This window comes from Aphelocoma coerulescens (assembly GCF_041296385.1).
Source record: "Aphelocoma coerulescens isolate FSJ_1873_10779 chromosome Z unlocalized genomic scaffold, UR_Acoe_1.0 ChrZ, whole genome shotgun sequence".
In the NCBI taxonomy this organism is placed as follows: domain Eukaryota; kingdom Metazoa; phylum Chordata; class Aves; order Passeriformes; family Corvidae; genus Aphelocoma; species Aphelocoma coerulescens.
The window spans coordinates 61,700,878-61,726,709 of NW_027184085.1; the positions used below are offsets into that span (position 1 = coordinate 61,700,878).

The 25,832-nt window shown below is 37.6% G+C and overlaps 1 protein-coding gene across 1 annotated transcript in view; it reads left to right on the forward strand.

The window, feature by feature from the left end:
• Positions 1-14,159, forward strand: part of TMC1 (transmembrane channel like 1) — a 98,391-nt gene extending 84,232 nt beyond the window's left edge. Inside the window, exons 17-23 of the mRNA XM_069001782.1 lie at positions 419-547; positions 3,455-3,522; positions 5,113-5,352; positions 7,878-8,003; positions 9,561-9,639; positions 9,735-9,870; positions 10,737-14,159. Coding sequence (XP_068857883.1) covers positions 419-547; positions 3,455-3,522; positions 5,113-5,352; positions 7,878-8,003; positions 9,561-9,639; positions 9,735-9,870; positions 10,737-11,005 — 1,047 coding nt within the window. The 3' untranslated portion in view covers positions 11,006-14,159. The remainder of the gene's footprint in view (positions 1-418; positions 548-3,454; positions 3,523-5,112; positions 5,353-7,877; positions 8,004-9,560; positions 9,640-9,734; positions 9,871-10,736) is intronic.
• The last annotated feature ends 11,673 nt before the right edge of the window (positions 14,160-25,832 follow it).

The window sequence follows — 25,832 nt, forward strand, 5'->3', positions numbered from 1 at the left end:
GAGGATTTGAATTAAGATTTTCTTCCTTCCTCTCTGTATCCACTGGACATTGGAACTCCTTGAGAAAGAAGCCATTTGCTTTAGGTTTTTTAAATAATGTTCTCAAAGTCAGAGGAATCAAAAGCAGTTTAAGATATCAGCTCAGATTTCTGTTATAGCAGTGATCTTGACTTTCTTAGTTTAATCATATCCTGGAAGTCTCATCTGATAATATGAGCACAAATTAGAGCAAAGGATACCTCTAGAAAATGAGGGGCAGTAGTTCTGGCACATTACATAATCAGTGAATGTAGAGAGGATGAGTTTTATCCATGTTGAAGTAGGATAAGCACAATTACTGAACTAGTACAGTATTTAATTATTTTTGTAACTATTAATTGCTTAAATATGTTCTTAAAGGAGAATATTGCTCTAACAGGAATTTGTGCGCCTGACAGTCTCTGACATGATGACAACATACATCACAATTTTAATTGGTGATTTTTTGAGAGCCGTCTTTGTTAGGTTTTTCAATTACTGCTGGTGCTGGGACTTGGAGTATGGATTTGTAAGTATCTGATTTTAAATGTCTTTGCTATCCATCACTTCACAATTAAGTAACAAATTTCATTTTCCTTTCAAAACTACAGGGTTAACTTTTGGTTAGATACACCATCTTCATAATCCCTGCACTATATTGTGTTAGCTTTTCTCAGAATTTGTTTGTGCCTTCATATTTGTCTTCTTCTTTAGACTTTGGTAACTCTAGGGCTTCTTTAATTTATTTGATTTTGTGAGAACACTGGGTGCACACTTTTCACACCCTTACAATTTGAACATTCCACAGAATACAATCTCATTGATTGGGTAGGCTCTTCTAGCACACAGTTCTTGTGGAGAAAATTAGGAAAGGTCCTCTTCTAGAAGTATTTTTATATATATATATATATATATATATATATATATATATATATTTCATTAGAACTAGTTTAGCTGATGTAAAGTTAGTAAGGCCCATAACATAAGCAGGCATAGAACTCCTCACTTGGAAGTTGAGACTTTTGGTCTCACACTGACCTGAACCAGGTTAAATTTGCCACCTATTATTCTGTAAGGTCTGATGCTGTTTTTCATCTTGTAAGTAATAATCATGGTATTGCCAAAGCTTGTGAAGCTCCTGAAGCCTCTTTTGTGTTACTGAGAAGTACAGAAAAGAGCTAAACAATTTAAGACTATCAAGGGTACCTCTGCATAAGTAATCATTGTAGCTGTTATTTTGTCCTTCTTTCCTCAAAATTTTGTCTTTGTACAAGTAAAAATTTCTTGCATTGCTAAAAACTGCATCTTGGGAAATCCCAATTTTCCAGAGGAAGAGAAAGGTTTGGTGTTTTCTATTAAAAACCTCAGGTTTCTGGTACAACAATCTCATTGTTACTTGCTGACTCCTATGAAATGTCAGCATTATTTCAAGGTTTTACCTTCTGCCTCAAACAGGACTAGTGTAGGGATGGAGACAAAGACTACCAGTTGGGCAGGTTGTGGTCAAACTGGTAATAAATGTTGCAATATCAAAACCAAATAGAGTTTGAATATAGCATGAGCAGAAATATTGCTAACAACACATCTGCTTGTAGGGGGTCCTGAAACCATTTTATAATTGATATTTTTATTTGGCTGTAAATAGGAATGTCTGTAATGGTCTGGTCCATTATGGTCCTCAGGTCCAGTAATCTGCCTGAAACAACAGCTGGAAGTAGAAGTTGAAACTGGAAATCACTGAGTTTCTGGAAATATCTCATCTTAAAATCTTCCTTAGGAAGTAGCTGTAGCTGTGGCCATGGATATATATCCATTAATTTTCAGCCTTTTTCTACAAGAAAAATATTTTTGACCATCAAAATGTCCTTTGGTGAAGAATTCCAGAAATTAACTTGCACATTGTGTGGGAAAACCTTCCTTTTCTTTGTTTAAAGGTTGGATTTAAAATTATTATATCTGTTAATGCTAGCACCTGTGTTACAAAAAGCAGTCATACATTATTTGATTCCATATGATCTTATTCATCTCTCCATGTTGCTTTTGATATTCTATCTTATACAGATCTCCTTAGTCAACTGCTTTTCAAGTTTAATACTAGTAATCGATTTAATTGTTCCCTTTATGGAAGCAGATTCATAAATACATATGACATAAGTATATCAGTTCACTGTAAACATATATATATATGTGTGTGTGTGTGTGTGTGTGTGTATGCACAAAACTACGCAGCGCAGGAACTTCAAATATTTCAACAGCACAGCACAGTGCAAGTCAAAATTGTGACTTTAATTGAAGATTTCAATAGAATGACTTTGTCTTGTTTCAGCCATAAGGGAATTATTATTTTTGCATCTCATGCCCCTTACACCCTCTATCAGTTATGGATATAATAATTACCTGGAAGAGGTCCATTATTCATGGTCTTTTTGTCCATCAGTATGGTGAATCATGCTATGGTGTATACATATGTAAATAATATTTGTACATGTATAAATAGTATGTTTGAAACAGATATTTAGGTGTAAGAAAAAAGTTTACAACCACAATTACTTACCAGAAAGTTTTGATCTGATGGATATAAACAAAAATTAATATGCGTTGCCTTTCATTTGTTTCTTAAATTCAGTGTATTCAATGTTTGCAACTGTTTCTCATAAATTAGAAATTAATAATTAAGGTAAAAGAAGAGCTGGGTAAGTGATTAAAGATTTGCAAAACCAGAATGAAGGGTCAAATTAATAGTTCAGAAATAAAAGACTAAACAATTTTTGTGGTAATTATGCATCTGCACTAGAAATAAAAATGTATGACACAGGGCTTTCTTCAGCAGACAAAGTGATAATGAGACGCAATGGAGTCCCTAAAGTTCTGAATCTTAAAGGAAAAATTAGAATCAAACACTCAAATTAGAAATAAGATATTCATATTAAACAAAGAAAATGATTGGCAACTTCTATCAAGGTTAAAAGGAATACTTCAAAAGTGCAACAGCTGAAATACAAAAAGAAAATGAAAAATAGTGCTAGAGTTCAACCAGATATTAAATCAAGTAAATCACATTCCTCACATTAAATTTCACTGCTGATGCTATACTGGAGGACACATTATTTTGACAACCAGTAGCCATTCCGATAGAAGTTTTCTGAATTGTTGCTTTAAAATTTACCCAGTACCCAGCACGATTTTTAGTTCTCCATTAGCACCTGTCTCTGAACAAATGTCAGAAAGATTTTCAGTAAAATACTGCAAACTATATTAAAGACTATCCTGTGGCCTTGAATTTTATTATTTATTTCATTATTCACTGATAAGATGCAACAAGAGGCCTTGTAACATGCTGCCATTGTGCTGCTGCTGTTGTAAATGAGAATTTTAATCTACTGTAACCCATCTTAAGATGCTTTGTGCAAACCTAAATCTCCCTCATGTTTTTCAGCCATCATATTCTGAGTTTGATATAAGTGGAAATGTGCTGGGACTGATCTTTAACCAAGGCATGATCTGGTAGGTGTGACAAAGTGTGTTGTATCTGCAGGATGACATCAGTTATCTGTGTCTGTGAAGGATTTTTCTGAAATCCTGATTGTGTCCCATTTCCTTAATTTTATGGATGTGTAATGCAACATGTACCAAACTCTGGTAAACTGCAACCGGTGGGAACACTTCAGAACTATTTCTGGGCTAAGATTATTGGACAACATACATCAGGCTTTTGCACTGAGTTGGTAAGATCAACCAGTAAAAAGCTGCAAGGATTAATCTCATGCTTTTGTTGACTGAGCGCTTGCTGTAGTGTTTTACTTTGAAATTTAGCCTTTCAACATACCTTACCACTCTTTTCCCATGTTCCTGTGCAAAAGGCCTTAAAGCGAATGTATTTACACTTATCTGTGCAGTCACATGGATGTGTAAACAATGCTACTCCTGCAGCATTAGTCCTTAGATGTAGAGGAGAAAAAAAATTTAGGTTTTAGTTCCATTTTTGGACTTTACATGACTGGTAAAGAGCACCATCATGTAGAGTCTTCGTGCAAGGTGCTCAGTCTTCCTCAGAAACTGTTCTCTGCAAGCACTGTTGACTTCTCAGTTCTTGCTAAGGCCTAATTTTCACATTTATTATGACTTTGGTGATCAGGCTTTTCGTGTGGTGAAAGCCCTCACTTCTGTAAAGTCCTTTGTCTTTTCATTTAAGGCATATGAAAAGAGGAAGGAGATATATTAATATAATAAAGCCTGTCATTTTTCTGTACTCAGAAGGTCTTTCCAACCCTAATGTAAATATATTTCCTGTTTTTAAATAGAATGTCTGAGGCACTCAGGGGCAAAGCAGCTTAGCTTGATCACCTTATCAACTGATCACATGGGCAAGGATTAAGGAAGAAGCAGATTCCTGATTTCTTATATTTTGTATCATTTGGCCAGGAAAATGAATTTAGCTGCTCTTCAGTCAGCGTGACACAAGAAACAAGGTGTGATAAAAAAAATGTGCCAACTATTTCAGTGTCGTAACCATGCAACCATATATAATGAGGAAAAAAACATATTCAACAGAATCAAGAAACAGATTGTTGGCATGACCCTGGCAAGAGAAGATAAAGTAAATGTCTATTAAGCAAAAATATCCTTCATAAAAAGGTGCTAGTATATTAATAAAAATAATAAATTACGAATGAAATTATTTTGTTTATACTTAGCTGTAGGAGTTGGTAATACCTAGTTTTAAGGCTGTTCTTTCTTATACAACACAAGCAAGATGCTACTTGGACAAATTAAGAGTGAATAGCATTTCATCAAGTCTTCACTTAAGTTGCAGAGAAAGGGAACTTGGAAACAAAAATTTCATACAGATAATTCTCTTCATACACCTTCAGCTTTCCTTAAAATAGAGCAAAGATAAAAGACCAGTTAAAAAACCCCATAAAGTTGTTTGTATGAATTTCTTAGGGCACTGTGTGCATGGTTGCAAAGCACATTGACAGAGGGAATGGGTGGCATACGTAGGAAGACAGAAGTCCAAAGTAGTTAACAATATAACAAAAGTTAACCATAAATAACAAAGTGGTTATTTTTTTTTTTTATTTGCTTCTCTTCTAGGATGGGATCTTTTTATGCTCCATGTCTCCCAGCAATCAACGTGTTCCGCCTCCACACATCGATGTACCTGCAGTGCTGGGCAGTGATGTGCTGCAATGTCCCCCAAGAACGGGTCTTCAAGGCTTCCAGATCCAATAACTTCTACATGGCCATGCTGCTTTTCATCCTTTTCCTCTCCACACTGCCTGCTGTGTACACCATTGTCTCCATCCCTCCATCTTTTGACTGTGGTCCTTTCAGGTTCTTTGGATTTTATCTCCATCTTTTGCAGTTGTTGTAAAGAACTGCTTTGGCACATCACAGTGAATAATGCAGGAATGAAAAAGTGCCTCTATAATAAGCGTTAGCACCTGATATGCTGAGTCTTTAATCGTGGTGTATTTCTCACTGTGGATAATTACTGAAGCTGGAATCCTGAAAAACTGACAAATTCTTTAGAAAGTTTTATCTGAGGTGTAGAACAGAAAATATTTTCTTTTTGTCAATTTCACTGTAAAAAAGTTATCCTTCCTGCTGCACTGAAGAAAAATTATTCTTAAGGAGTAGAGCAGTGAGCTGTTGTGTTTGAAAGAGAGGGCTTTTAGGATATGTCTATATGACCTGTAGGAAGGGCAGATCAGAATGTGTGAGGGTGTGCTAAATGTACTGTGGTTCAGTCTTTGAATGCTGGGACCCTTCAACTCACAGAATTTCATGTGTCTGTTCTACCTCTGTGAAACTGAATTTGTTTCTGAAGTCTTCAAGGCTTCCATAGTCATTGATCCCCTCTAAACACTTAGACCTGCCCTGCAAACACACGCTTTGCGTTCAAGCTAGTTTAGACTTTGCCACACTTTCTCCTTCTGTGCACACTACCTGAAAAGTCTAGGATAATTTTCATCATCTTTATCTGCCAGGCAACATGAGATACAATTACAACGAGTTGTATCACATGACAACAGACAAGACAAGAAATTAAAAATTTTGAAAGTCTTTAGCCTTTGAGGCTTTTCTTTGAACAAAATATTAACGAAGCAAGAGTAGGAGAATAATAAAAGAGACATTCTGGGTGCAATGCAAGGTTGAAATAATACATTACTGTTGTGAGTAAAATGACATTTGTATGATCCCCAGTGCACTTTGCATAGGAGCATAGAGCAAAGGCAAAATGACAGAGATTGTCATCACAATAGTCTCAGGTACCTAAAAGGGAGAATCACCTGACGTGACAAAAATTCTGATGAGGCAGAAACTTGCTTGAATTTAGAGAAGAATTTAAAGAAAAACAAGTGGTACAGATTTTTTTTTTTTTTTTTAATTTGAACCCTAGCAAAAAAATATTGAGGGAGATATTTGGGGTCACATCTCAGTAGCAGCAGTTATTGAATTGGGTGTAAACTAAATGGTGAGACTACTCCTCAAAATGAGAAAGACAATGCTTGCCACTTTTTCTCTGTGAAGTGCAGAGATATGTTGTTCTTAATCAAAAAAGTGAAACCTTCAATGTAACTCTTAATGGGGAGCGCTTGAAACCGATGAGGGTTCATTCAGCCCCTGTATAGGTAATGCTACAGTTGAACATCGAGTGAATAAATACTGGTAGAGCATGCCTCTACATGTGAAAAACAAAATATTTTCCTGTTGGTAACTCAGTGTCCCATCCTTTTTGAAATTTGTGAATATTTTGGGGTTTAGTTCTAGGTTTTTGTTTGCTTTTTTTTTTTATTTAATCCATTCATTAAATCAACATATGAAACTCAACAGAGGCCTGCCAGGAGTAGGGAAGACAGGATAGAATTAGCAATATTGCAGTAGAGAGAGCTTTGTGCATGCTGGAGAGCATGAGGAGAGAAGAGAATGGAGTTCCTCATCTACTGTGAGTGGGTAGGGCAAGTAGAGAGAAAGAAAAGGTCTGAAGAATTCTACCGGAAATATGTTTATTACTTGAAAGGGTGTAAACACTCAGAATGAGCTAAGATAAAGACCCATTTGCCAGAAAATTTGTCTCTGAAGACGGTGACAGGAAACTGCAGTGACCGGACAATCAGGTGGCAATTTGGTGACAATTCCTACAACTAAGTAAAACTACTAATTAGAATTAATATACAGAGACCCATTTTGCCAGTCTTGTCCAGGTTACAAATGTCAAACTTTTGTGCCCTGAGGCACAGAAAAAAGCAAAATAAACAGAAAGTGACTTTTGGAACAACTATTGATACACTTCTGAAGGAAAACAGTCTAGGAAGAAAACACTTTCTAATGAGCTGGAACAATTACGTATGAAGGTAACTAGATTTCTGCAACAATAAGAAAAATATCCTGAAACACAGCCACTGACTTGTGTAGTATTGTATATTGTATACACACCAAAGAGAGAGGAGAATTGGGCTGAACAAAAAACAACTGCAAACAGACCACTTTTTGCTTGTCAGCCATAAAACCCAGGATTTTATTTTTTTCCGCATGTATTCATAGACCACAAATAGTACTTCACTCATTGGTTGGTGGTATGGAGTTTGCAACTCATACACTGATTCACTGAAGAATAATTTGGGTGGTAACCTAGCAAAATCTATTAGCATATAAGAATTTTGGTGTCTATTTTCCCCCCCAGAATACATAAATACTACTTTAGACAATATTCCCTTCAGAGTGTAAAGTTTTAAATAATGTTAACATAACATTTATTATCCTTTTACCAGGTTTGATGTGATTAGATTAACTTATATATTTGTAGTTGCTACAATATAAGTATGTGATATATTGTTAACTTTTCTGTTTAATAGTGGGAAGACTAGAATGTATGAAGTCATATCAGAAACTCTGGAGCACGACTTCCCTTCCTGGTTTGGGAAGGTATTTGGTTATGCCTCTAACCCTGGACTTATCCTACCTTTTATATTGCTTATGGTGTACGTATAGAATATTAACTCAATTTGCTTTATCTAAGGTCAGCTAAGTTTCTTTCACTCTCAGTCATCACTGCCTGAATATCTAATAAATGCAGTGCTCATTGTCCAGTGATGAATGTCGAAGAATTCATGAATCTTTTTTTTGAGCATACTTAATGTGCATTTGCAGAAAGGTTGATATCTCTTTTTTGTTCAATGGCTTTCTTTGTGGTTTAGTTATACTTCTAAAAAATGTTGTTCTTGTCACAAAAGTTACAAAACTACTAAAATGCAACAGGCCCATAGGGAACCTGCAGTGCTGTAACTTTGATCACCTTGTCCACTATTCAGAACAGCACACCATAAATCGTTACCAAGTTCAGTGGAAACATGAACATCATGGAGCAGAGTTATCCTCAGTAATTTTCAGCAAATCTGATATTCAGTGCCTTTACACATAAAAACTGTATTCTATGTTATTTGGACAGGAGTATGACACAGGGTTTTGGAGACTTTGTGAAATAAGGTTAGTAGAGATTTTTGAGTCAGTACCTGGTAAAGAAAAATGACCCCAGAATATTTGCTCTTAGAGATTTTATAGAGTCCTGTTTTTTCAGGGCAATTTAACCTGCTGGGTTGGGTTATTATATTGGGTTATTTAGCATACTGCTGAACTAAAAGTTAATTCTGTACAGAGATGAGCTGGGATTTAACATTGCATTGAAGAACTGCAAGTAAATGTAGAGACGATTGCAGAACACAATAGCAATTACAAAAGGATTTTATATAAGCAATGTGAAATACTGAGATGAAATTCTGCCAAGGTTCACTTAACATCATGTTCTATTTTAACCCTTAACTACAAAGGGTAAGGACACTAAAAGTAAGAGAGAAAAAAAAGGAAAGGGAAAATACAAGGCAAAATCAGGCAAAGCAGAGGAAACAGCATATGCTGATTAATTATTTACTCCTTATGTCTCTTAAAGACTTCATAGCAGATTTTTTCTTACTAAATCAGGATGTTGAGGACTACTAATTTCATAGAGTTATCACAATAGTAATTCCATACACTAGAAGATTAAAATGTTCCTACATTTTTGCTTAGTAGAAGAGGGAGGTAGCAATTGAAAAAAAAAAAGGAATATTATTTTGGTTGTTTTTTGGCAGTATTTCAGATTGCTTACTATATTTGTTCAGAAACTTTCATAAATATGATTTACGCATTTTTAAGGTGTGTCATGCAACTTATTTAACTTTTATACGTTGTTCTATAGAAGTCACTTCACAGTTAAGCGCTACTTAATGAAACATCTTTCTTAAATACTGTAAGATTGAGTGTAGAATATTAATAGATAGAATAAATTCTTTTGTTTTTCCCCCCCTGAAATAACAGTGCCTGCTTCATAATGTAAGGAAGCACATTGTTCATTGTCAAAATACTAGTACTGATTAAACATAATAAATGAGAAAAAGATACAGAGCTTATGCTATTACAACTGTAATGGTTGCTATAGGAATGTTCTGAGTCTTTATATTTAAATCACTGTCTAACAAGAAACTATTATTCTTTACATTTAGCCTGAGTCTTTATTATCTCAACGCGACATCCAAATCCTACAAGGAAGCTAACTTGGAACTTAAAAAGAAGTTACAAAGTGTAAGAATTGAGACTTATTGATATTTTGCATTTTACAGAATATTAGAGAAGCTGTTCAGGTCACTGAAAGATCCCTTCTCTCTCCCTATCATTAGCAAGCAGAAGAAAATAAAAGAAGAAATAAACAAAAGGCACAAAAATCAAATGAACAAGAGGAAAATCCATTTGAGACAGAACCACCACAGGCAAAGCCTAAAGGAGACAAGCAAGATGAATCCACTCCAAACAAAGGTAAGATCTGGTCTGAATGTCTCAGGATGAGGAATTCATGTATGTATGATCCTAGTCTTCCTCACAGACTTGCCTGCTTCCTCTTCTATAATCTCCTGAAACACCTTCAAAATACTGAATCACAAATATTAACCTAATCTCCAGTTCACATTTCTTTCTTTGGCTTGTTTAAGAAATTTTGCAACATTATTCCATACCCAGAGGCACCAAAGCAAAAAGCTGAACTATAATGAACTGAAAGTCTCAGTCCTGCTGAAAAAAATTAAAGCCTGGTTTAAGTTTCAGTGATCCATTTCATCTATCACAAACCAGTCAAAGCCTAAATCTCCTACCCTTCTGTCATATTTTGTTGACCCAGAGCTATGCAAGAGAGCATTTTTCACCTGTGTCAGGTTCGCCTGGAGAAGGTGTACTGAGAACACAGTAAGCAATCCTTATCTGAAAGCCTGGCTGGGGCAGGTGGGTGTCAGTCTGACCTGAGGGATTTTGCTGGCTGTTTCCTTTCCCTCATCATGCATGTATGCCCTACAGCCACTAAACTGCCTCGAGCCTAAGAGGGAAACCCAAGTTAGAGATGACTGTCTTTGCAAGAGCCATGTGTAATTACTGCCTTCATCACCATGGGTAGATGGTATCTAACTGCATCTTGAGAAAGTCCCCACCTGCCCGCATGGGAGCCGTGCAGAAAGAACTGGATGGAAAACACAGCACAAAGGTCATGAAGGTGCATAACCCCAGGTGTTGGCAGGGGAGGCCCAGACTTTGTACTGCACTCTAGGGTGGTCAAGCAGCTGCTGGATTTCACTGTCAGGGAACTTCTGATCTGCATGCTCATTTGTTAATTCTGTCCTCCAAACACATTTCAGACAGCAAGAAAGGACAAGATGGCAATGAATCAAAGAAGACAGCCCAGCCACAAGAAGTCAGCTCCTCTCAGATACTCCAGCATCCTGGCCCTGCCCTGAATGGCCACTATCCTCCACAGGGCCGGGGAGGAAACCTTCCTCCACCATCCATAGCTGTGACAAGGCCACCAGGGCCCAGGAGGCCTGGAGTGCCAGGCTATCCACCTGGAAATCCATGCCTCCCAGGGATGCAGCCAGGAATGCCCAGGGGTCCTCCCATGTACAGATAAGGAGCCTTAAGAATAGTGTAATATGATGAGGGACACTGAAGGATGGAAGAGTGGCCCTAAACCCAAACACACTCCTGTAAGAGCAGAACCTCACCATGTTTGTTGTAAATCTTCATGTGCATAGAAGTAACCCATTTGCTTCAGTTTTTTGCAGCATGGGAGCTTCAGAAGAAAACATGGCATATATCTTCTTGTGTTTGGAGGCATTGTGGAAATGTGTTCCCTGTATCAATAAATTGTTAAAGTTACAGATTTTTATTGGGGATACTTGTTAGAAGAGTGGAAAACAATTTGTATTCAGTTTTTTATTGGGGATACTTGTCAGAAGAGTGGAAAACAATTTGTATTCAGTTGACTTTTCTTAAGTGCTTAAAAGAAATTGTGTCACTAATATCTTTTGCTTTTCCTTAGAAGAACATTTCACTGAAAATACAGCTGTGTATAAAGTTTATGAGAATCAGTTAAACCCTGCATATATCTTGTCCTCTGCAGGTCAGATATGCGTAGCCAAAGATTTCAGATTGTACATGGGAAAACTAGGACCAAAACAAGGGAAAGCTGCATATAAAGTCTCTGTAAAAGTATTAAAAAGGAAAAAGAAAATAAATAGTTCACCTGTAATTATGAAGAAAATTTAACTCATATTACAGTACCACTTTTAGCTAGTAATAGTTTTATCATGTTCTTAAAGATTAGAAATAAATTTAAAAAATCAGAGTGGAAAAGAAATAGCTCCTGTGCAGGAAAGTGTATTTGGGGAATGGAGGTAAGACAATTATTCATTAATTTCACCTAAATGCTGTAGTGGCATAGAGACATTTAACATTGCATAAGAATAGGTACAGTATAATCTTCTCTGTGAATTTATGACTGGATACTTGTATTGGTCTCTACATAGCCCAAGGTGGAATAGGTTATTTTTCTGACAGGTCTTGTGGAAACACAGGATAGATGTAAGCCCAGGGGCAAGTTGATGTTATTTATTCCAAAGAGATGGGTTGATTTTTATGTTCTGATCTTATTTCCTTTTTCAGAACATTGGTCTTAATAATTATTTGAAGGGTCACAAGCTTAGTAACAAAATTAATCAACTGATAGTATTCCAAAAAATAAATGTAATTCCATTGAGGTCCTTCTGTGTAATAGAGGTTCATTTTGTATAGTAGAAAAATCTTGACCATATCCTAGTATAAAACAATCTGTGACATCACAAAACAATCTGCGCGTAATTAAATCATGGAACACATTAAAAAAAGGCTTACAACCAACCTCCTCCTCCCCCCCCAGCATAACCTATGCATCACCATAAACCACAATTATCCAGATACAACTTCCAGGTCAAGCAGTCTTTAAATCAATTGCCAGAGCCCGGAAGGATTAACCAGAGGAGAGTTCACTTTGTACTTGACTTGATTCTTGTACTGCTTCCATGAGTGTCGACTAGTAGACATATCTGCAACTGGCAGGCTGTGAGTCTTACATTTTAAATTAGAGAAAGCACAGATAAGTGCAGTGTAAGTTGTTTCATCTTTCTTCTCATCTATAAACTTCAGATTAATGGAAAAAGTACAATAATTCAAACTGTTTAATAATTTGAAATTTTCCAACAGGATTAACTTTTAAATTGCCTATGTCTCTAGCCCAGAAACACAAGATTGTCAGTTGTCTTACTGAAGCTAAGCACGGGACCCAGTATTCTAATGTTCATTCTTTTAGAATGAACTTTTTCCTACAAGCTGGGCTTTATCTATCCTGAAATATTGACTTGCACAGAGACTTTATCTCATTGTTTGTTAGCATTTCATAATAAGAAAACTCTGGCTATTCCTTAGAAGATGATTATTTTTTATAGAAAAGGTGAAGAAATTGAGTTTGAAGATATTTTATAGCATGGTGATCTTGCTGAGTTTTTCAAGAGGTGTTGGAGTAAATTAGCATTGTAAAGTACTTTTAATGCAGTCTGGTTCCCTAAAACAGAGAGGGATGTTTACGTACACAGTCCTCAATAAGGGTTCCTTTTTCTATCAGGAGTGAAAATTTTCTGTGGATGTTAAAGGCTTTCTCATTGTTAATGGGTTTAGTATTTCATTCTGTGGGATTGCTTTACATCATGAATAGAGGAGAGACACAGCAAAGAATCCACCAGCTGAAATTTTTCTGGGGAGCTTTCTGTTAGATCTGTATGCTGTATTGATTTTCAACAATCAATGTGTTCTCATAATACATGTGTATATGCAGAGATGAGCATGTAATAGCCAATATGAATAACAGTAAAGCTAGATGTTCATCAGGCTGCTGTGACTGAAAAGGAGATATTTATTCTTATTCTTTGGTACTTAAAAGTAAAGGTATTTCATCACTATGTTTTGCGATGCTGTGATTTCAGTACAACATAGAAATGTTGCTAATGTTAGGATGCAAAAGCACTACCAGTATCATATGTAATGATATACCAATATCATATGTGTAAGCATTCTCTGTGAAATATTTTCTTGTACTTACATTATTAGAAGGTTTTAGATTAGTGTAAAAAGCTGAAAGATATTTGGCATTAATAATAACTCAAGGTAGGAATAAATATAATCCCTGTGTGTCTGGGGAAAAACTGAATGTACTGATCTACACTTCAAGACTGATTATTTTATTCTGCTTAACATGAAGATTTAAAGAAAGGAGCTACTATATGACATCAGAATATTTTGCTTTCTTTTGAGATATAACATCTCAGTTGCAGTGCATAGTTATAGAAAGTTATGAATCGCATCTGTTGGAGTGTTAGTAAAATAATAATGAAAAGTAGTATTACACACTTTGAGGCTTGCTTTGGTCATTGACTCTTTGTTGAAATGTTCTGTACATTTTTACATAATAGTCAGTGCTCTTAATGTCACAGGTATGTACTTTTTCAAAAATATTGGCAATTTAGCTTTGAAATTGCAAAAGGAAAGAAAATTTCCAATACCTGTGGTTGGTTTTCCGCTAAGATCCATTCTTATATGTGCACAATGCTATCATACACAACTAATGATGTGTTCAGTAAACAATGTTCATCACTTACTATTTGACTCCTATCCTTGCCAGCTCTCCTCAGTTGTGGAAAGCTTTTGATATATCACATTCTTAATCCATTGTGAAGAACTTAATAAATAAATAGAACCAGAACATTTTTCCTTCTCTTTCTCAGAAATAGATAAGAAAAAATTCATTTTGTAACTTGCTATCAATAATAGTTTTAACCAATTGTCTCAAAATATTGCATCAGTTATAACAGTTACATTGCAAATATTTAAATTCCATAATTCTTAGAGCCAATAGTTTTCAATCTATAATAATTGTATCCATCAAAACTATAATTTTAAATATTGAACTTTCTGACTACAAAATGGTACACGTAGATATCCCAAGTGATTGATCCACAAGCTAAAAACTACTTTCATGCAATGAGCTTTCCAAAAGAGAGAGAACTGGCTAACAGAAGATTGGGACAATTAGGTTGCACAATTGATAGGGAATGAGTCTTAGATTTTTAAACTTAAATAAATAAAAATAAAAACTTTTTAAGACTTGGAAAAATTAGTAGAAGAAACATAAAAGTGATATGTAATAATTTCAGGAAACAAAATCTTCTAAAATAATTTCATAAATTCTTAAAGTATGAAGACCAGTTCTTGAGCAAAACACCATAACCTCTGGAAATACGGTATCAATCTAAACCATAACTTATATAAAGTAACAATCTGATCCTTATAGTGTGAAAATATGCAGCAAAATTTCATTGTAATTAACATGGGATTAACTTCTTGCTAGCTGAAATTAAACGTGATATTTCAAAACTTTTTTTATTAAATCACCTAAGAAATGCTCTGCAGATAGCACCATGGGTCCAGATACCTTGGATAAAAGACAATTTTGGAAAGTCTGCAAGTCACACTCACTTGTTTAAAGGAATCATATTTAAAATGCTGAGGACATTCTTCCCAAAAGCTGGTAAGCCTGGTGGGCTTGTTGTTAAGATGATTAGTGAGAGATGTTCTGCCTGAATTAAAGTGCAAACGAGACCATATGTTGAAGTAAATAATATCACAGGATCACAGAATCACAGAATAAGATGAGTATATGGATTTTATTTAACACTAAATATGAGGTAGAGACATAAAAAAGAAATAGAACGGAGGTTGTGGGGGTGGGGATGGGGAGAGAGAGAGAAAGAGAGAGCTCAAGCTGAAGATAATCACACCCATGGAGCCAGGGGCATCCCACTGGTTCTTCTTCACCCTGGGCTTCTCCATGGTGCGGATCCAAGAACTGTTCTTCTGGGGTTACCACCTTTATGCATTCCAAGTTTCTGGTATCCATGGGGTGGTAGTAGATGCTCTTCTCATAACTTGGTGGGGTATGCATATGAGCATTTCCTTCCTTTCCCACAGTTTGCCACATGGGGAATTTTTGTCCAGCTATGTTAACCATGATGTGCTAACCAGATCTCACCTCTTCAGACCTGGAATTAGTGCCTTCCTGTCATAATTTTTATCTCAAGTTCCTGCTGTGGTGGTCTATCTTATGGTACATTACTTCTGTGGCCTTGATAGTGATTTGAGCCAAGCAACTGTGCTCTTAAAGTCCTTATATGTGTAAATAAATAAGACTGAATGACTCTAAAACCTCTTACATAATTTTAAAGGCATGCTCTTGTTGCCAGTGTATTGCACCATTCTGGCACCTTCTGGTGTCTCTGACAACCACACACAACAATAATGCTGAAGGACCATATATCAGCCACGTTCCAGCTGCAACTGCATTAAAAATAGAGGAGTCTTTGTTGCATTTTTAACAACCAGTTTCTTATTTTCAAGATCTGCTTCAGTCCTACCACGTGAGAGAAGACTGACTGTTCTCTCTGTGCCACTGCTGCTCTTGTGTGCTTCATGCAGATGGGTATTCTCAGTTTGTAAACTGTGCTCTCTAATATTGTCTGCTAAAATAAGCTCCTTGGCACTTGGTGTTTCCTATCCTCAAATGAACTTTGCTGCACAGTGGAAAGCAAATACTCTGTTGTTTCCAGAAACAGAGGAAAGTGGCATAACATGTATCGGAAGTGAGATACTCTGAGACACAGTGACAATTTACTATAAATTACATCTTTCAGAGAAACTTAATGCCCACCATCTGCCAGTATAATATGAAGCTACTTTTATCACCAGGCAAGACTAGGAGTAAATCCATCTGTCTGTCTGTCTATCTATCTATCTATCTATCTATCTATCTATCTATCTATCTATCTAACAGCTGATGTCCTAAGTTCCAAAGCAGGTTATGTGTTAATATCTGGTCTCCTCTCCTGCTTCAGTATTGCTTCCCAGGGGCAATTAAAAACCTGTGATTAAAGCATGTTGTCCAGACAGCTCCCTGTTGCCTGGAATTGAAAAAAACTTTCCAAACAATATTGAAGTGGTAATATAACATGCAGTTCTATAATGAAAGCTTTCAAGTGCACAAAATATAGCTATTATGTGCATGCACGGTATTAGATTTCCACACTTTTAATGAGTTTAATTAGTTACCATATCTAGCAGGTATATCCAATAAAAGACTGGTTGTCCTGGTAACCCACTCTCGGACCTGCCCTATTGGAGAGACTCCAAGGGGTTCCTTGTGCTATATTTTTATGTGTCTCCCAAATGCTGGTGTAAAACAGGGTGTTCTTATTAGAAATTCTTTTCTTTAAAATAAGACTAAACAGAATTTCAAGAAGGTGACATAAATGTGTGAGAAAGGGTAACCTACTCTTCTAAAGTTTAAGAAAATGTTAAAAACTATACACCTATATAAAAAAAATCTACAAAGCTACAAATATATAAAAATATATATAAAAAGCAAAAAATCTTTAGGCATCATACACTCTAGCCCAGCCATTCTCTCTACATCAGGATGCTGAAGTTGCTGCGAATCCTGATCAACAGCCTGTGGGTCCCCATCTTCTAAACATTGCCTTAAATCAAGGAGGACTTAAATCGCGGGGCTGTCTCCTGGCATATCTGTTCAGTGGAGATACAAATGAATCATTGTCAGTACAGAGCTGCCTCTAACCTTGGCTTGCTCTCTGGTTCGGTTTCCCTTTGCATCAGGATTTTAGTAATATTTCCATGGGAGGTTGCAGCAGGATCAATGAAGAGCAGACAGATGCTGACGAGAGGACAGTGACTTTCTTTCCTTTGTCTGTGTAGCACTGTGGTGGTGGCTGTAGTTCCACTACCCTGGTGACAAGCTGGTCCAGCCATGCCATATGGGACCAATCTGACAAAGCAGAAGCAGGATTTGTTTTTTTTTCCTGAGCTACCAGGCAGCCATGCTACCTCAAGAGGCTTCTCACCCTTTTCCAGACCTGCAGCTGCTGCTCCTTTATGCGCCATACCTGGGACAAGGCACAACATGTCTGTGTATCCTCTCTGTTCATGAAATATATCCATGCTCTGTCTGTGAAACTGGCAATCCCTGTGTGTTAAGCACGCATACTACTCTAGAGGCACTGTGCTGGGATGGCCATGCCATGGCTGAGACAGGAGGAGGCGTGCTCTGTGTTTGACCAATGTTGCTGAAAGCGCAAACTGGCCAGGCAGTCCTTTTCTGACTGTAGGACTTCCTTTACGCATGGGTTCCATCACTTCATTCCTGTTGTGATGTATAGATGAGAGAAGTGCCAGTACTCTTCCTCTTGCTCTTAATTGAGTCAAAGGCTAAAATGATATTTGCTTAACGTATGAGTTTACCTCACTGTCCTATAGTCAGTTCCATATGCAATTTTACAGAGTACCACTAGAATGCCACTGGTTATATGTATGATTATTTAGGCCTTCACCTGAGGGAAGCCAGGCTAGATATGTTTACTTTTTAAAGATTATATCATTTATCTGGCATGACTCCAATGCTTTCTAAAGGCACTCTTTGAATCCTGCCTTTAACTTGTTCCTTTATCTGAAGGTGCCTCTCACCCCAATAAAATTTTGTTGGTAAATTCTTTTCTGTATTTTTATATTCCAGAGTGTTTCAACAATGAAATAGTTTGTCTCAGTAGTTCACCAGTTTTAACTGAAGGACAAATATGTCACATTTTTCTTGCAGCATCTGAACTTAATGAAATTGTCCCTCAATTCTTCCTTGTCTTTTTCTCTCTCCTGAAATCTTGCTCTCTGTCTTTCTTCCTTGCTAACTGTGGACAGCACTTTTAGTTTAGCTTCTACACTATTCAGTCTATCACTTCAAAATAAAGATCATAATCCAGCATTTATATTCATTGACTGCAGAAGGATGCCTGGTGTCCTCACGTTATTAATTGCTGAATTCAAGTTGAATTTAAATTATTTAAAAAAAGAATTACCTTCACTTTTTTATTTCCAACTATTTTACATTGTGAAATTTACTGACTACATCATGTCCTGAATGATAGGTGAACTTTTTGAGGTAGCTTAGCCTTTTTACCTGTTTGTGAGGATCCCACTGCAAAGGTGCTCTAAATCTAATAAGGATCATTGAGAACTACTAATAAGTGATCATCTAGGTGTGTGAGTACCTAACCATTATTTCCCACTGATATGGGCCATCAGATATGTATTATTCTATTACCTGTATGCATAATAAGAAATGTTTTTAAAGCTTACAGTGAAGTAAAAAGAGCTTTTTTCCCCTTCCACTTGCCTCAAAAAAAAAAAAAAAAAAAAAGAGGGAAAAAAGAATAATTACATGTGCCTTGGTCTTCTCTCCAGTAGAGGTCAGGACAACATAAGATACTTCCCAGCATCTGTGTGAGTAACTAGGAAAGAATAAATCATTACTACTTGATCGCATAAAAGTTGACAGAACTAAGGCTGCTAAACTTTCTGATCAACTGGGATTTTGTGGACGTGCCAGAAGTCTGCGATACGATGTTTCAACTGATGCCAGTGGTACAAGTTTTCCTGTTCTGTGGCTATCTAAAAGAAACAATTTATTAGGCCATCTGAAATATTGCATGGGAAAATTCAGGGATAAAAAATCCCTTTCCAACATTAATGCATTTTTTAGAGATAATAACTGTTAGTGTAACTGCTTGAGAATCAGTCTTTTGGTTTCTGCTCTTAAAGCAACATTGCTGAATCATATACTCCAACCTATAAGTACTCTGCAGTTCAAAATAGTCCATCTATTCTCTCACTTCAAATATGAAAATATGTAATCCTTGTTCAAAAAGCCAGTTTTACACATTATTTACATTATACTTGTCAGAGGAAATTTTCACTTCAGAAGCTTCTATTTGGACAAAAAACCAGTGCCCTCTGTCTTACATGTCTTGTATAAAATAACCGAGTATTGATTAAGTATTGGTTTTCATTTTCCTGGATAAATTCACAGGTGTGTAGTAATATTCAGGTAGATAAGTCTTATGGAGAAAAATTTGGGAAACATTTTTGCACAGCAAAGATGTTCAGATAAACTGTAAACTGTAGCTCCTTCAATAGAGGCAGCAAACAGCTCTGCAAAGAATTCATATTATGGTGAATCTGTAATAGCCCAACCACCACAGTAATGAGAGGCTTCAAGCAAAGATATGATTAAAGAAAAATCCACAGCCTTTATAAGCTGTGACAGAACAGACAGGGCAGAGGGATTTTCCTGCCTCACATGAACTGCCCATGGAGGTAAATACAACACTGTTTTAAAAAGCTGAGACATCTGTTTCAGGAGGTACAGGCATGTATCCCTTCATTTTCCACATCATGAGTGAAAAAGTTCAAGAACACTTCAGACTTCACATTTCCATTTCCTAACACCAAACAAGTATGAAAATGCAGAAAGGATTCTGTTCTCAACTCAATCTAAGGTAGAACAGCCAGGTTCCATGCACAGCAATGGTGAATCCAATTCCCACTTTTCGTTTTTGTTGACTACAACAAATAAATGTACATCAGGGAACAATACTCCCTCCAGACAATTTCTGCGCCAGAAAAAACCTAAGTCACCTAGGGTCTAGCTATCACTATACAGTGTGGAGTAAGTTTGTTTTGTCTCTTGTAAGTCACAAGAAAATTAAAATAGTATTGGAATCTTGCAGCAAGAAATGGGGAAAACAAATTCCAGGAGATTGTGAATATAGAACCCATATCATCATGGAATCACAGGATCACAGAATCACAGAATGGGTAAAGCTGGAAGGGACCACAGTGGGTCATCTGGTCCAACCTCCCTGCTCAAGCAGGGTCATCCCAGAGCACATGGCACAGGACTGTGTTCAGACAGTTCTTGAGCATCTCCAGTGAGGGAGACTCCACAACCTCTCTGGCCAATCTGTTCCGGTGCATGGTCATCCATGCTGTAAAGAAGTTCTTCCTCATATTCAGGTGGAACTTCCTCTGCATCTGTTTCTGCCCATTGTCCCTTGTCCTATTGCTCGGCACCACCAAGAAGAGCCTGGTCCATCCTCTTGGCACCCTCCCTGCAGATACTTACATTGATGAGATCACCCCTCAGTTGTCTTTTCTTGAGGCTGAACAAGCCCAGCTCCCTCAGCCCTTCCTCATAAAAAAGATGCTCCAGTCCATAAACCATCTTCGTAGTGCTCCACAGGACCCAGTTGCTCCAGGAGCTCCATGTCCCACTTGTACTGAGGAGCCCAGAGCTGGACACAGCACTCCAGATGTGCCTCACCAGGGCTGAGCAGAGGGGCAGGATCACCTCCCTCGAGCTGCTGGCAGTGTTCTTCCTAATGCACCCCAGGATACCATTGGCCTTCTTGGCCACAAGGACACACTGATGGTTCATGAATAGATTGTTGTCCACCAGGATCCCCAGGTCCTTCTCCACAGAGCTGCTTTCCAACAGGTCACCCAGCCTGTGCTGGTGCATGGAGTTGTTCCTCCCCGGGTGCAGGATCCTGCATTTGCCTGTGCTGAATTTCAGAAGGTTCCTCTCTGCCCATCTCTCCGGCCTGTTGAGGTCCCTCTGAAGGGCTGCACAGCACTTGAGTATCGGCCACTCCTCCCAGCTTGGAGAAATCAGTGAACTTGCTGAGGAGGCATCTGCCCCTTCATCGAAGACATTGTTACTGGGCCCAATAATGAACTTTGACTGATACCTATAATGACAGGCCTCCAACTATCCCTTATGCCACTGATTACCAACCTTTGATATCTGCCATTCAGCCAGTTCTCCATCCATCTCATTGTCATCAGTAGGATAATTTTTTCTCACAGCATCTTTGCTAGCAATATTTTACTGCTTATGTAGGATTATTTGTGTGTACTCCCCTATGGCATGCCAAAGATACGTAGCAGAATCACGCATGTTACATTTCAAGTGATGGTATAATCTCTGCACCTGTGATGAATTTAGGTTACATTCCAGCAAGGTGGCTTGAATCTGCTCTTTTAGTTTGGCTTCTCTTGCTAGGGTTGGTCTACAAAAAAAATTAAGGCTATCCAAAGTGACTCAGTTGAGATCTCTCTGTTAGATGGTCAAGGAATTGGTGCATGCTTTTCCTGTGTCATCTCCACCCAGCAGAAAGATACAACTGAGGGGCAGTACCCAAATCCACAAAACCAAGGCATTTAACTCCCACTTTTATGGCTTGCATTCGAAATAACAGAGTAAAATTTTTCTTCTTCTGGCTACCTTGTCTGAAATTAACTGATGTTTCTGTGGACACATCTTTCCACTAGCAAAATTACTCTGATACCCATATGTCTCCTAGAGGATGCCTAGATGTGCTTAAAACTTGATGGTTTCAAGCACCAAAAGCTGGGCTGCCCAGTATACGCCTAAACTTTACAAGAAGTAACAAAATCAGTTTCAGGATGAAATCCTGTCAGCTGCGAGCTTTGCAGACCACAGTGTAAACAGTCAGGCTAGTGCTCCCATTTTTCTGTCCTAGGGTCCTGGTGGCAAATGGACTTTGTTGAGCAGGACTCTAGTGTCAAATTTCTGACACCAGATTTTACCCAATGTCTTTTGCCTCTCCAGGAAATATCGCTACAGCAACCTACTCTGTAGATGGCACTTTCTCCTTTTCTGTTTCACTAGCAGCAAAGCATCTCCGTGCCAGAGATGGACTCCAGAGCACAGTGATTATAGGGGCTATTCCCTGAAAATGCAGGAAACTTGCTGCTAACCTGTGTGCTGTGTTTACTCACCAGTTTTGCAATCGCTAGCTTGGTGCTTAGCCCACAAGATTTTCCAGATTTCTTTTCAACGTTCTTAAAATGCTCACTTGGATATTGAGATTTCAGGGTGCCTCCTGGAAATGTTCACAGACAGCAAGGATGTGTTACAGGTAACATTTATGTTATTTTGTTGGTCTCCTAGGAAATCACAGGTGTATTCTACAAGGGATTCCAATGAAGAGTAAAAAAAAACCAAACCAAAAAACCGAAAAATAATTTTTACTGTACCTCTGCACATAACTTATATGGGATTGTGACATAGAATGTATGATTATGAAATAAAGAATATTTCAATCCTAGGTTAAAATGGGATCCTTTCTTGTTCTGAAGTAATTATATAATTTTCATTCATGTGTTTCTTATTGCACTGACTGACAAGGCAAGTTAAAGTACTGCTGTGCCTCTATGTCCTTGAACCCAGGAAGATTTCTTTTATATAAATCCTTCTGCAGGTACTCTTTTGACAGATTGTCTTAATCTATAGATTTTTTGTTGCTGTTGTTGTAAGGAAGTGTTTGTATTGCATTATGGCAAAGGAAAAATGTATTTACCATGAAGAGAAAATAAGACTGATCTGTCAAAAATGTTGTAGCAGTAGAAACAGATTTTACAGATGTTCAAAACATTCTTGAAATTCACATTAATAACTGCATCAAAGATTGAGCTGATTGAGCTGATCAACATCCTACCCATTAGGTTATTTGTGGATGATTCTGCTCTTTTATGCATCTGTTTTATAAGTATTGGCAGGAAAATGGAATGTATAATAAAATGACACATAAGTTGAATAAATTATTTGCTCTCCTTTGCTGCATAGGTTCACAAATGGTTTTTTCTCCTTTGCTATCTATGGAGCATCACTGTCAGTATTACTGATGTCTGCAGGAGTTTCAGCCTTATGGACTTGCATTTCTTCTAATATTAAACTATGAATTCTCTGAATCTGTTCATTATGCCAAGTGCGTTCTATATAAATTTTTTTCTCAAATCTAAATTCTTCATGTGTGTGTGCTGACCTCTAGTCTTACTGGAAATGTACTCCTAAAGGAAATATATAAGGAAGAGCCATAATACTTAGGATATAGACATTTTAGGTGATGGTTTAAAAATGTCATGGGGATGGAATGTTTAAATTACTTTTGCTTTCAAATGTTGTAACCAAAAATGCATATTTACAAATGCTAAAACGTCATAATTGACCAAATTTTTCTGCCTGATAAATAATAATATTTATTTCTACCTCTGTAAAAGGTTCAGTATGGTTTTCTGCATCAAACTCATATTGACAGCATAACTTTTCTCTTGACATAGAAATATATTCTCCCTCCTCAGTAAGGATTCCTGATTTATTTTATTTTCTCCTGATTTGTTTTTCAAGCTGTTGGGGTTTTAGTTTAGTCCTAGTTTTTTTCTGTTAGAGGAATTTTCTCCCATATGCATGTTGCTAGGGCACAAATGACTGTACTTAAGAAAGACAAAAGGGGCCTGTCCAAGCTTTTTGTTCTCACCTGGCTGGCAGTTCAGTTCGTTCTCAGCGTCTGGAGGGAGAAGGTGCAGAGAAAGGAGCTGCTGGTTCCCGTTTTCGGCGTCTTTCCTTTCTGCTGGAAACAACACCGGGGATCCCAAAGCTGTTTTCCCTGCCCTGCTGGAGCCTGGGCTGCGGCCGCCCTACCCCGCTGCTGCTTCGAGCCTTCGCTGCATTGTAGCTGTGCTCACTCTGCCTGCCTGGAGCCCCGGGGGGTTCCCCATTTGGATACATCTCGTCTGCCACCCGGGATTTGTGTTTGTGCCTGCCGCTCCAGCCTACCAGTCCAGCCTGCTGTTTCCGGGAACCCGGGACCAGCTGCCCACCGGTTTGTGGAGCTCCTTTGTTCCATCCTTCCCCGGGATCCCAGGGCACCAGAGCAGCCGCGTGTTCCCCGAGCTCGCTCCGGAGCGCCCCCTGCAGCCGCGGGGGAACCATCGCACCTGCCCTGCTCACCGGGAGCCGCCAGCGCCCCTGCCGGCTGCGAGTGGAACTGCACCTGAGGGGAAAGGGCCTGACAGCCCAGAAGGCTGGGACTGGGTTTGTGTTTGCTGTTACTGCCAGAGTTGTTGTTGTTTTGTTTGACTGGTTATATATATATATATATATAGTAAAGAACTGTTATTCCTATTTCCCACATCTTTGCCTAAAGACCCTTGATTTCAAAATTATAATAACTCAGAGGGAAAGGGGTTATATCTGCCACTCCAAGGGAGGCTTCTGCCTTCCTTAGCAGACACCTGTCTTTCAAACCGAGACACAAGCTTTGTTTTTTTAAGTCTGTAAAGTTTCTGGGAGATGAAATCTTGTCCACCTTCTTCCCTGGAGTACCTCTGCCTTCATCTGATTATTATGAACAAGATTTGACCTTGCAGTTGTGGATTTTACCAGGCATTGTATTCTGTTGTCACACACATTCACAGGTTTGTGCATCAGTACTTTAAAGAAGCAAGATTTCTCACAGAGAGCACAATAACAAAAAATTAAAGAGATTTTTTTTTTTTTAACTATGTAATGTCTTATTTATACAGTAAGAATTTCAGTTTTAAATATTTAACTTGTTTCTGGATTCTCTAAACTGGTGTGCTCTTTTTTTTTATCCCCACATTTCTTGTACATTTTCCTGGCTCAATACCATTGTTATTAGTCTCAACTTCAAAATAATTCATTGCATTAATCATTCAAAACAACAGTTAAAGAGGTGCATTTTCTTTCAGTATAAAAGAGTTAAAGTGTATCTTTTAGAAAAAAATATTTGCTTGTATGCTAGGGAAGTAGGCACAGAGAGAGGCAATGAAACCACTGTGACCTTGGCCTGGACAGGTATGTTTGGTGAGACAGAGAAGACATATGTCTCTTTCTTCCTATATGTCTAGTCTGTCAAAGTTTTTAATTTTTATAATCTCCCTTTATGAAATAAAATTTTGCCATGTTCTGTTCTTGTAAATATACTCCATAATAAAATTATTTACATCATATTAAGGACATCATATTTGTGTATCAGTTGCACAGGATTAGTACTTAAATGGAAGTTTTTCTGTCACTAAAGTATAAACAGAAAAAAAGAGAAATGAATAGCATGTGCAACAAGCACGTCTCATAAAAATTTATTCATTTTGATAAATAAAGGTTAAAAAGTGTCTTCCAGTGTCCATAAAGCCATGTACTTACATAGCTCAATTTCTAGCAGTAAAAAAGCCAGTGGAGGTTAGCTATAAAGCCTATATATTCTCAGAGGTGGGGAGATGTGAAAGATAAAATGTTGAAGATTTTACAAGGGCCATCTTAATTAGTGGTGGCTAGTACATCATATACAGAAAAGGACAGAGTCTAGGTTGTTCCTGAGATAATTACACGTTGTTAGACATGATCTATTTTGTCTCAGTGAATGCATGGACATTTTTCCTTTAAATATAATTTTGTTAAGATAATGTAAACCTCTCTGAAGAGGAGTGCAGTGACACGGTGCAGACTGAAGAAACATATTGCAAGGAAAGCACATATCCTGCTTTGCTGAGTGTAAGGTTTAGACTCCTGGGATATTTTCTCATAGAGCTGGATCTCTCTTTAGACTTAGTGGCACCCTTTTTTTTAAAGTAGAATAAAATCATTA